This window comes from Coregonus clupeaformis, unplaced genomic scaffold, assembly GCF_020615455.1.
Source record: "Coregonus clupeaformis isolate EN_2021a unplaced genomic scaffold, ASM2061545v1 scaf0128, whole genome shotgun sequence".
NCBI lineage: Eukaryota > Metazoa > Chordata > Actinopteri > Salmoniformes > Salmonidae > Coregonus > Coregonus clupeaformis.
In genome coordinates this window covers 213,651-226,288 of record NW_025533583.1, presented here as the reverse complement: position 1 = coordinate 226,288, position 12,638 = coordinate 213,651, and the positions used below count along the sequence as shown (strand labels likewise).

Here is a 12,638-nt window from a genome sequence, read left to right as displayed (position 1 = left end):
CGCATCACCCCTCCACAGAGCTGTGTAAATGTAATATTGTGACATTTGAACCTTTATTAGGTTGTGGTATAATGTAAACGTATTATAATATAAACAGTATATATATATAAACACTTATCTATTTTTGGTATCAATTCAGATGTATCGGAAAGCGGTTGCTTAAGCGGGTTGCTGTGTGTGTGTGCGTGCGTGGGTGTGCGTGTGTGTGTGTTATAATGTTGAAATGAGGCAATAATGACGTCTGGTGTTATGGTTTTTACCCCAGCATCAGACCCTGTGTGTGTGTGTGTGTGTGCACATGTTTGTTTGGTATATTGGACATCTTCATATACATTTCCTCATGCTCTATCATCTTATCAGTATCAAAAGACCTCTCTCCCTTCTTTCTCTCTTTTAGAGCATGTCCTTCATGTATGACTTAGTGAAGTTAGTTCATGTTATGATGTTTAAAGCACTTTGTGATGGTGGGCAGAACCACCAAGGTGTTTTACTCACAGCTGAGGAAGATATGTTTGACTTAAAGGAATCAGTGAGTTATTTAAAAATCTTAATAATATTGTTATTTTTATGTGATATGATGGGATTTTATCCACATATCATGATGCCAAAGTGTATCTTCCAGAGTGGGCTAGAGACTAATGAAATTGGCTAGATTTGGGACAGGGAGAGGGATCCATCCTGATTCAGGGTCTGATAAAGCTAACCAGGGTTGTGTACAGAGTTATGTCATACCTTCACCCCAACACCACACACTGCATCTGACCCATACGTGTGTGTGTGTGCTCACTGTAGTCAGAAGCCTTTTATAAAGGGTTCTGATGCTGGCGGTTCCGTTCTGTATAGGTAATCGTGTGTGTTATTGTTGTCAAACCTAGTCTGTAAATTCCGATATCAAACTAATAAATATGTCAACCATCAACACTGGGCTCTGAATGTCATTGATTCGTGTGCTGAAATGACGCACACGTAGCCAGCACAAATACAGTATGTTTACCTTTAGGTCAGGTGAGTAGAGAGGTTGGGTTCCACTTGCAGTCCCACATACAAACACAAAAACATTACACACACAAACCATCTACAATAACCCCCCCCCCCCCTTCTCTTGTTACATACACACCTGCTTTGTAGTTACTGGGGCGGAGGGGGGAGTTATTATTTAGGTTAAAAAGGGTAAATATAACCTATCTACATCCACAGTCACTCAAAAAACAAACACCTGCATTCTTTCTGATAGGTCTCCCTCATCCTCTCTCTGTAATATGAGACACACCGTACAGACACTGCTGCTCTCAAATCTTCATTCCTGATGAGACTTTGAGGCTAAACACACACCGTCTCACAACTACACACGGTCTAAAACAGACAAATAGCCTGTCTCTCTTTCTGTGACTCCTCTTCTCTGTTTCTCACACTCAGTGCTGCTCTGCTCTGTCTTGTGCGACTGGTCTTTGGTGAGTGCATGTGTAGCCCTGAGTGTGCGGAGAGGTGAGAGGGACGAAAGAGGAAGGGGTAGGATGTAGAGAAGGGAGAGCAATAGAGGGGTGGGGTAGAACTGCCGGGAGGGGTGGAGTTGATATGGAGGGAGGGGGAGGAGTAGAGAGCTCTTGGCTCAGTAAATATGTTTGTGGAGAAACCTGCCAGTCCACTTCACAGAGGAGGAGGAGTCTAGGGGCGTGGGACACAGACAAAGAACACACACACACACACACACTAACGGACACACACACACTAACACGGGGAGAGAGCAGAGGACTTTTCTGTACACACAGTGGATTTTACACATGTGGAATATATTTCTTACTTGGAGCTTTGCTGGAGGAGGCCTGTGTGTTCGTGTGTCAGTTAGTGTGTAGTATAGTGTGCTTACATTAGTGTGTTTGTATGAGTGAGTGTCTGTGTGAGAGCATGTGTGAGTGTGTTATGTTGAGTGTGTAGAAGCATATGTGTGCGTAACAGCCTGGCCCCGGATGGAAAGGGGTGTAGCTGGCTACCCAGAGGTCTTAGCTCCCAGCCATGGGGGGCTGCCAGAGTCACCCCTCTGCTGCGGAGACACACAAAGTACCCCAGCCCTCTGACATCACCAAACTGTAAGTATCTCTCCCCTTCCCCTCTCTCAATCTATCCATTCCCTCCTCTCTCTCCATCTCCTCCACTCTCTTTTTTCCCCCTTCCCTCTTCTCTCTCCTCATCCCTCTCTCTAGTTATTCTATGCTAGTTCAGATTAGACTGGATTTGTTTGTAGGGAGATTGAACTCAGTTAGTTAGTTAGTTAGAACGCTCAAGATCTGAACTGAGGTGGAGAGAGAAAAGCGGGGGATAGAGCAAGAGACTTAGGGACTGACAAAAAGAGAGAGACGGCTACTGGACATGGTAAACTGAGGAATGTTCTCTTTATAAGGACGTGTGTGTGGCACATATTTGTCTGATAACATCAACGGATATGGATTCCTTTACTGAGGCAAGAAGCAGGGACGACGGGATTGTGGTTTAAAAAGTGTTTAAGAAGAGATGGTGTGTGCTTTAAAAAATGTCATGAATAGATAGATGGCTTGTGTGTCTGTGTTTGAACAAATAGCCAGTTATGCTGGGCTTACTGTTTGCTTCGTCCACAGAGCTTAGTGAAACGTTAACAAACACACAAGTGAGAGAGCAGGCTCACAGTGGAGTTTGTTTACCTATAAACACACCACCTACTTTGGGTTCATTTGCGTGTGTGTGTACAGGTGGTTGGTAGAGAGGGTGGTCTAAATGAAGGGACAATTGTGCAGAGTAGAATAGGGAGGAAGTTTAGTTAACAGTTCCCTCAGCGTGGTGAAACCAGCCTGATTGCTGTATTCACCGCTAGTTCATTGATTCCCAGTGTGACCTCCCCTCTATCTGTACCATCCCCAGATGCTGTTTAAAAGCAATTATGAAGATTCCTACATACTTTGTCCTGACCTTAACCCTAACCTCCCTCTGTCATCGTTCATTCGCTCACTCTTTCTTGCGCTCTCTGTCTCTCTCTCTCTCTCTCTCTCATTCTCCTGTGGACAAAGACCATTCTGTTTTGCCAATAGGACACAGGCAAACCAAAGCAACCCCAGCAGGGACTGAAACTCCTCATAGAGAACAGAATGTTTCTGTTATCAGTGTAACAAAGTCACACACACACTTTCTCAAATACACACACATATCAAGGTTGAAAGTATTAGTTGCTTTCACTTCACTGACGGTGTGGTGATATAGTCAGTGGAAAACATTGACAGTGTGGCGTAATGTAGTACAGTGGAAAACTGGGACCTGCTTTGCATGAAGTCAAATCTCCAGTCCCTGGTTTAGACTCTCTAGGACAGACACACCAACAGACATACTGACCAATATCACAATACATTTCATGTGTCTGTGGTTATAATGCATTATAACAAAGTATTACCCCTCTCACTTTATCATCTCCGCAGCCCGCCCCTCATTTCTGATTTGTTATGCTGAACAGGCACTTCCGTAACGACCAGACACATAGCTTTTTAACCTCATTACACAGGCACATAATTCATTTGCTTTATCACCCATGAGCACCGGAGATAACCCAGCTAGCACATTTACACTGAACAAAAATATAAATGCAACATGCACCAATTTCAAAGATTTTACTGAGCTACAGTTCACATAAGGAAATCATACAATTTAAATGAATTCATTAGGCCCTAATCTATGGATTTCATATGACTAGGAATACAGATATGCATCTGTTGGTCACAGACACCTTAAAAAAAAGGTATGGGCGTGGATCAGAAAACCAGTCAGTATCTGGTGTGACCACCACACCTCGTTCGCATAGAGTTGATCAGGCTGTTGATTGTGGCCTGTGGAATGTTGTCCCACTCCTCTTTAATGGCTGTGCAAAGTTGCTGGATATTAGCGGGAACTGGAACACGTTGTCGTACACGTTGATCCAGAGCATCCTAAACATGCTCAATGAGTGACATGTCTGAACTAGGACATTTTCAGCTTCCAGGAATTGTGTACAGATCCTTGCGACATGGGGCTGTGCATTATCATGCTGAAACATGAGGTGATGGCGGCGGATGAATGGCACGACAATAGGCCTCAGGATCTCGTCACGGTATCTCTGTGCATTGAAATTGCCATCAATAAAATACAATTGTGTTCGTTGTTTGTAGCTTATGCCTGCCCATACCATAACACCACCACCACCATGGGGCAGTCTGTTCACAATGTTGACATCAGCAAACCGCTCGCCTACACGACGCCACGTCTGTCATCTGCCCAGTACAGTTGAAACCGGGATTCATCCGTGAAAGAGCACACTTCTCCAGTGTGCCAGTGGCCATTGAAGGTGAGCATTTAACCTAAGCTAGCAGTGTTATTAAACGTGTTATTGAAATCTTCAGTGAAAGTTAAGGAAGTTATTTAAAAACCTTCAAATAACCAATCATTTCCATTCTCTGAAGTCGGTTACGACGGCAAACTGCAATCAGGTCAAGACCCTGGTGAGGACGACAAGCACGCAGATGAGCTTCCCTGGGACAGTTTCTGACAGTTTGTGCAGAAATTCTTCGGTTGTGCAAACCCACAGTTTCATCAGCTGTCCGGGTGACTGCTCTCAGACGATCCCGCAGGGGGAAAAGTTGGATGTGGAGGTCCTGGGCTGGTGTGGTTACACGTGGTCTGCAGTTGTGAGACAGATTGGACATACTGCCAAAATCTCTAAAAGGATATTGGAGGTGGCTTATGGTAGAGAAATTAACATTAAATTATCTGGCAACAGCTCTGGTGGACATTCCTGCAGTCAGCATGCCAATTGTACGCTTCCTCAAAACTTGAGACATCTGTGTTTGATCATGCTGTTTAATCAGCTCATTGATATGCCATACCTGTCAGGTGGATGGGTTATCTTGGCAAAGGAGAAATGCTCACTAACAGGGCTGTAAACAAAATTTGAGAGAAATATGCTTTTTGTGCGTATGGAACATCTCTGGGATGTTTTATTGCAGCTCATGAAACATGGGACCAACACTTTACATGCGTCTATATTTTTGGTCAGTGTAGTTCCTTGTAAGTTGTGAGAACACACGTTTTTGGTTTACCATTGGTTCTGGTAACAAAGCCATACGTTTCCTGACCGGTAAAACAAACGTTTTTTTTAACGTTCTGAGAACGGAAGTGAACATTTTGCCTGTTCTGGGAGTACCTTTTTTTAGGTTGCAGGTAGGTTCTGAGAATGTTTTACTACGGTAAACTGGGAGGTTTTATGAACATTCTGAGAATGGAAATCATTGGTTATTTGAAGGTTTTTAGATAACTTCCTTAACTTTCACTGAAGGTTTCAATAAGACTTTTAATAACACTGCTAGCTTAGGTTAACTGTTTTAAACTCCAAGCACAGAATAGGACACATTGAAATTAATTTGCTTAGGCATTTTATTGTGGCATCGTGTCAGTGAGATTCACACCTATGATCTTCTATTCTCTATCCATTGAACTGGTCCACCGTGCCACTGAGATGGAGCTAGTGTTATTTTAATTTTTATATTCATTCAAAGCTTTATTTACACCAGAACAAGATAGAGAATAGAGAGACACTGAGAACGGAATGTATATGTTTTTAAATAACATTCTTAGAACATTCTTTGAACGTTACTAATGTTTTGTTGTTTTTTATGGAACGTTTTCTTAATGTTCTGAGAACATTACTTTAAATAGAACTATGAGGAAACCTGTAGGAAATGTTATGCTGAAGTACTGAAATTCCCACAGAAGAACGTTGTTTCTTAACGTTCTCTGAACTATTTGAGAACATTTCCAATGTCAAACCAGTTGGAGAACGTCCCTAGAACATTGCTAAAATTGACAAATCTAACCATGTTTGAACTTTTAGGAGACATTCTGTTAAATTTAATGAAATACCAAAAAAATAATGTTTTTTTTTGTCAAGTTCCTTAAATGTGCTGAGAATGTTCCATAGCCAAGCAACTATCCTGCACCATTCCCAGAAAGTTGTGTAAAGGTTGTATGCAAAATAACCATAGGACAACCACGCTCTCACCAAGCTCTAAGAAACATGTGGTTCTCAGAACGTTATATACTAGCTGGGCTCATTGTACTACCACATGCATGAATATATACCAAATGTGGGAATGTGTATTTCATACATACTGATACACACACTGGCTGAGATAGAATATTCCCAAAGTTCTGTATGATATTCCTCACCTCAAAACCTCCAGTTTACAGTGTGGACTCCCTAGTCCACCAGAGAGCAGCTGTACTCCTAAATCCTGCAGTTCATTGTTACTCAGATCCAGCTCTATCAGGTGTGAGAGATTTGACCTCAGAGCTGAAGCCAGAGAAGCAAAGCCTTCCGCTGTGACATCACAACTCTTCAGCCTGCAGTGGGAGAGAAAAGTTTACATCTCAGCTCTACACGCAACTGGACATATGAAGGATCCATTTATATTTTCGAACCTATTAGTTTTAATGGCATATTTGAACGATGTCATTACTTCAGTGTCTTCGGTTTACAGTGTGGATTCCCCAGTTGAACAGAGAGCAGCTCCAGTCCTGCATCCTGCAGTTTAATATCACTCAGGCACAGCTCTCTCAGAGTTTGAGCTGAGAACTGAACTCAACATATCACAGCATCTCTGTGAGATTACATCCTTTCTGCCTGAATAATGAACAAAGAAGTGACAGATTGGGTCAAAAATATATTATTACTGATGAAATGGGAGAGAACAACCATTAAAATATAAAATAAAGACAAAGTTACAAATATTAATCATAAATCGGATAGCTTGGTCACACCTAAATATTGTGTAGATTATTCTGAAACAGTTAAGTGTACTAACAAATGAGTTAATACATACTGTAAGGTAGTGTACACTTATTACCGGGACACCAGTCCAGTTATTGGACAAACTGGTTTTCTAAGAAGACCTGACTCATGAGTTATTTTAGTTATAACTCTATAAGACTACAATTAGAAAAATAATCGTAAATGTATTAATCTGAAGGTATGAAGTAGTTGAGAATCAATTGGAGTTCTGTACCAGAATATGTTATGTGCTACCTGGGAAGAGACTGCAGCAAAAGCTGTGTGTGTGTGTGTGCAGTAAACCAGAGAGTCCAGACTACGAACTGTGCAATCTGATGACTGCAGCTGGAGCAGTGAAACATGCACACTTAAATACTGACACACACACACACACACTTTAACTGTGTGTGTTATATTGTTTAGGGGAGATAATAACAATGAGCTGGTGATGGAGGAGCGTCCCTACCTGCAGCAGCAGTATGTCTCTGAGAGGATCACACACACCGATATGACCGCCCTCACCGCCCTGCCACCCGGACTGGACCAGGCTGAGTGGCTCGCCAGCAACAGTCAGTACACAAACACACACACATAAACACATGTAAGCGTGCTCTCACACACAAAAATCACACAAAGACCAAACATTGGGAATTCAGAAATGGGGGAGCCCTATTTTGGAGGGTTAGGATTAGGGTTAAACGAGGGTTAAACATAAAGCGAGTTAGGTTTATGCCAAGATTAGGGTTTGGGTCATGCCAAGATTAAAGTTGTGGTTGAGGTTAGGGTTGAACCAGGATGTGGACATGAAGCTAGGGTTAGGGTTGAGGTTAGGGTTGAACCAGGATGTGGACATGAAGCTAGGGTTAGGGTTGAGGTTAGGGTTGAACCAGGATGTGGACATGAAGCTAGGGTTACTTTACGGTTACGCCAAGATAAGAGTTAGGGTTAATTTGGTATATCCCTAATCCCAATATTGCATGTGTAGATTAATTGGTAGAGCATGGCGCTTGTAACGCCAGGGTAGTGGGTTCGATCCCCGGGACCACCCATACGTAAAAATGTATGCACACCTGACTGTAAGTCGCTTTGGATAAAAGCGTCTGCTACATGGCATATTATTATTATTATTATTATTATGACTATAACCTAAACGGCTTCTCTCTCTCTCTCTCTCTCTCTCTCTCTCTCTCTCTCTAGCGGTAGCGTTCTTTAAGCATATTAACCTGTTCTCCAGTGCTCTTTCTGAGTTATGTACTCCTACCACCTGTCCTACAGCCTGTGGACCAGATAACACGTAAGTCACACTCAAACACACACACACACATGTTAATATTCGCACTCATGCAGACACACCCTTCTGCTCCCTCAATGTGTGTATGTGTAGGGTGTATACATGGACAGATGATCAGGGGAAGAAGTTAAAGTGTTCCGCTCCTCTCTACTTTGACTATGCCATGTCCTACATCCAGGACCTACTGACAGATGAAGACGTCTTCCCCACCAGAGCAGGTACACACACACACAATGTATAGTAAATGAACACAAGTGCTGCAGACATTCACTGCCCTACTGATCATCAACCAATGACTACAACATAACAAACCAACTAATCTATCAGTCAATAAAATACTCAACCCTTCTCCCCTTTCATTCCCTCTCCCCACAACCTTACACATCATGCTCTGCCTCCTCACTCTTCCCCCTCCCTCTCTTATCCCCAACACCTCTCTCCATCCTATCCTCCCATTCTTTCTCTCCTCCCCTCCTTCCGTCACCAGGGTCAGTTTTCCCAGCAGGCTTTGTGTTCTTGGTCCAGAAGGTGTTTCTGTTGTTGTTCCGTGTTCTGGCTCATATCTACTGGAGTCACTACAGAGAGGCCCTAGTTCTGGGACTCCACCCCCACCTCAACACGCTGTTCACACACCTCACACACTTCAGCCTGCAACACGACCTGCTGGAGGCAGAACACACACAACCTCTACAGGACCTGATCATCGCTCTGGGACAGCACAGCCTCACCTGACACACATACACACACACACCTTCATAGATGTACACGCACGCATGTACGTACATACAAACACACACACACACACACAGCTTCATTGCATTTAGAGAGACAGACTCAGCGACTCTGTGTATAAACTGTGAGTTAACCTTTTACTGCAGTGGGCTAAATCAGGGTCACAGAGTGTTTCTTGGTAGTCTTAAAATAATCTTCTTTGAAACAAAAGTATACACCTCACACACATGGTTATGGGCTTTTAAAAAATAAGACACCTGTACCATGGCAGACATAGAGTTGAAATGTATTCAATTTTGAGTTTGCATCCCAATATTACACTTTATATACTGTACATCACAGAAGACTGAAATATAACAAAACTGTTTGACATAGAATCACCGGATCTTCAACGTTTAAAAAAATCATGTTTATTAATTATGAAATTATGAAAAATATTAAAAACATTCCACCAATGAGGCCACTAGGTCATTTGACTGCAGGAAAGGGCTACGTAAGAAGAGCATGTGTGTATTGCTCTTTATGCTGTTGCATGTGATATGTATAATATATGTTATGAAGATGTTTTTGTTGTGGTATGTTATAAAAAAAAAAAACTGAGGTCAAATGAATTTCCAAAGGTCATGTATACTGTAGGTCATCTATTATGCTCTCCTTAACCCTACCCTTATGTTCAGTTTGGCTATACACGAGTTATGTTCCAGGTTAGTACAGTAAGTACAGTAAACACAGAAAGTACAGTAAAGTTTCCCTTATCTAAATGTTGCTGAGAATGTCCTCTTCAGATGCTCTTTTCCCTGGGTTGATAGCCCCAACCGTTCAAAAGTTAGAGCCAAATGTTTGACGCATGTCAAAGTCATAAATCCGTCAGATCGTCGGTGATCCGACTTCGTACATTTAGTCAAAACTCAGTTTTATCTTCAAATCAAATCACATTTTATTTGCCACATGCGCCGAATACAACAGGTGTAGACCTTACAGTGAAATGCTTACTTACATGCCCTTAACCAACAATGCAGTTAAGAAAAAAAAGTGATAAGTAAAAAAATATAAATAATTAAAGAGCAGCAGTAAAATAAAATAACAGTAGGGAGGCTATATACAGGGGGTACCGGTACAGAGTCAATGTGCGGGGGCACTGGTTAGTCGAGGTAATTGAGGTAATATGTACATGTGGGTAGAGTTAAAGTGACTATGCATAGATAATAAACAGAGTAGTAGCAGCGTGGGGTGGGATGGGGGGGACAATGCAAATAGTCCGGGTAGCCATGATTAGCTGTTCAGGAGTCTTATGGCTTGGGGGTAGAAGCTGTTAAGAAGCCTTTTGGACCTAGATTTGGCACTCCAGTACCGCTTGCCGTGCGGTAGTAGAGAGAACAGTCTATGACTAGGGTGGCTGGAGTCTTTGACCATTTTTAGGGCCTTCCTCTGACACCGCCTGGTATAGAGGTCCTGGATGGCAGGAAGCTTGGCCCTAGTGATGTACTGGGCCGTACGCACTACCCTCTGTAGTGCCTTGCGGCCGAGCAGTTGCCATACATTCTGTGTATTAAAACACTTACATTGGGTTTACATTCAAACACTCTCCAAACACCAAATTTCAGCTTAGGTTTCATTAAACAATCTTAATGTTTTGATCATCTTTTTGATCATTTTCATCTGTGGACCTGTTGGGGCGGTATGCAAATTGTAGTGGGTCTAGGGTTTCTGGGATAATGATGTTGATGTGAGCCATGTCCAGCCTTTCAAAGCACTTCATGGCTACAGACATGAGTGCTACCGGTCGGTAGTCATTTAGGCAGGTTATCTTAGTGTTCTTGGAAACAGGGACTATGGTGGTCTGCTTGAAACATGGTAGTATTACAGACTCAGTCAGGGACATGTTGAAAATGTCAGTGAAGACACTTGCCAGTTGGTCAGCACATGCTCGGAGTACACGTCCTGGTAATCCGTCTGGCTCTGCGGCCTTGTGAATGTTGACCTGCTTAAAAGTCTTACTCACATTGGCTACGGAGAGCGTGATCACTTAGTCATCCGGATCAGCTGACGCTCTCATGCATGCTTCAGTGTTGCTTGCCTCGAAGCGAGCATAGAAGTGATTTAGCTCGTCTGGTATGCTTGTGTCACTGGTCAGCTCGCGCCTGTGCTTCCCTTTGTAGTCTGTAATAGTTTGCAAGCCCTGCCACATCCGACGAGCGTCAGAGCCGGTGTAGTACGATTCCATCTTAATCCTGTATTGACTCTTTGCCTGTTTGATGGTTCGTCAGAGGGCATAGCAGGATTTCTTATAAGCGTCCGGGTTAGAGTCCCGCTCCTTGAAAGCGGCAGCTCTACCCTTTAGCTCAGTGCGGATGTTGCCTGTAATTCCCATTGGCTTCTGGTTGGGGTATGTACATACGGTCACTGTGGGGACGACATCATCGATGCACTTATTGATGAAGCCAGTGACTGATGTGGTGTACTCCTCAATGCCATCGGAAGAATCCCGGAACATATTCCAGTCTGTGCTAGAAAAACAGTTCTGTAGCTTAGCATCTGCCTCATCTGACCACTTCCTTATTAACCAAGTCACTGGTGCTTCCTGCTTTAGTTTTTGCTTATAAGCATGGAATCAGGATGATAGAATTATGGTCAGATTTGCCAAATGGATGGCGAGGGACGCGTCTCTGTGTGTGGCGTTAAGGTGGTCTAGAGTTTTCTTTCCTCTGGTTGCACATTTAACATGCTGGTAGAAATGAGGTAGAACGGATTTAAGTTTCCCTGCATTAAAGTCCCCGGCCACTATGAGCGCTGCCTCTGGAAGAGCTCAACTTCAGATCAGTGTTGCTCATCCTCTGAACATCATAGAGAAATCATACTCATATCTATGTGATCGTCATGGTCGCACCATTCCTGTGCCGCTTGATTCTAGGACACGCCGGTCAAGAGTTAGAAAAGGTCAAGTTCAAGGGTCAAATTGCAGGTCAATTTGAATTCAGATCAGTGTTGCTCAGCCTCTGAGTATCATAGGGATATAATTCCTGTGCAGAAAGCAGCTTGTTTCTAGGACATCATTCAAAAGTTATATAGACTAAGGTCAAGGTCAAATTGTGTGGGTCAAATTGCACATTTTATTATGTGTTTTAGAAGTTTGAGACCAGTAGCTAAGAGAGTAGATGAAGGGTCATGGTGAAATAATTAAGTAAAACTGTAGGCCTATTTGAGTTATTATTATTATTTTTTAAAGTTAAATTGACCTGGAACATAAGGGAAGAGACTTTACTCAAAAAAGTTATATGAACACAACTCTTTAAGGGGGCAATTCAGAACCAAGATATGCGCACATAAATGGAACTTTTTCATGCACTTTCCTGTCTGTGCACATTCTGACCTTGAACTTAAGCATGGGGAAATGCATGTGCCAGCCAGCTATTCGTTTGGGTTGGAGATCGCAGAAATTGACGTGTGGCAGAGGTGTGTCTACAGATACGCGTATTCTGACCTTGACTTAATTCCACACATAATTCCACCAGCTTTATGTGCGAGAAAACCATGAATGAGGTTGAGCAACCTTTTGGTTCCAAGTGGGAAAATATGTACTTTATTTTTTCCACTATAAATAACTAGCCTTGTAATTACCAGACTGATTACTGCTGTTTAACCTTTGTGCACTCTCAAATGTTGTAATTATATGCCCCGACTTTCTCTGTTTCATATTTGTAGCCTATCATGTTAAATATTATCCACTATCATTAGCCACCATCAGTAATAGAAGTTTTGAGTTGTAATACCCACATACATTTATAACTGTCACTTTAG

The 12,638-nt window shown here is 42.6% G+C and overlaps 1 protein-coding gene across 1 annotated transcript; it reads left to right on the top strand.

Annotated features, from left to right (window-relative positions):
* The first annotated feature begins 1,678 nt into the window (after positions 1–1,678).
* LOC121576351 (MOB kinase activator 2) lies at positions 1,679–9,404 on the top strand. Its single transcript, XM_041889432.1, has 5 exons — positions 1,679–2,087; positions 7,241–7,386; positions 8,015–8,111; positions 8,202–8,326; positions 8,596–9,404. The coding sequence occupies exons 1-5, from the start codon at positions 2,014–2,016 to the stop codon at positions 8,838–8,840; spliced, it is 687 nt and encodes a 228-aa protein (XP_041745366.1). The 5' UTR covers positions 1,679–2,013; the 3' UTR covers positions 8,841–9,404.
* The last annotated feature ends 3,234 nt before the right edge of the window (positions 9,405–12,638 follow it).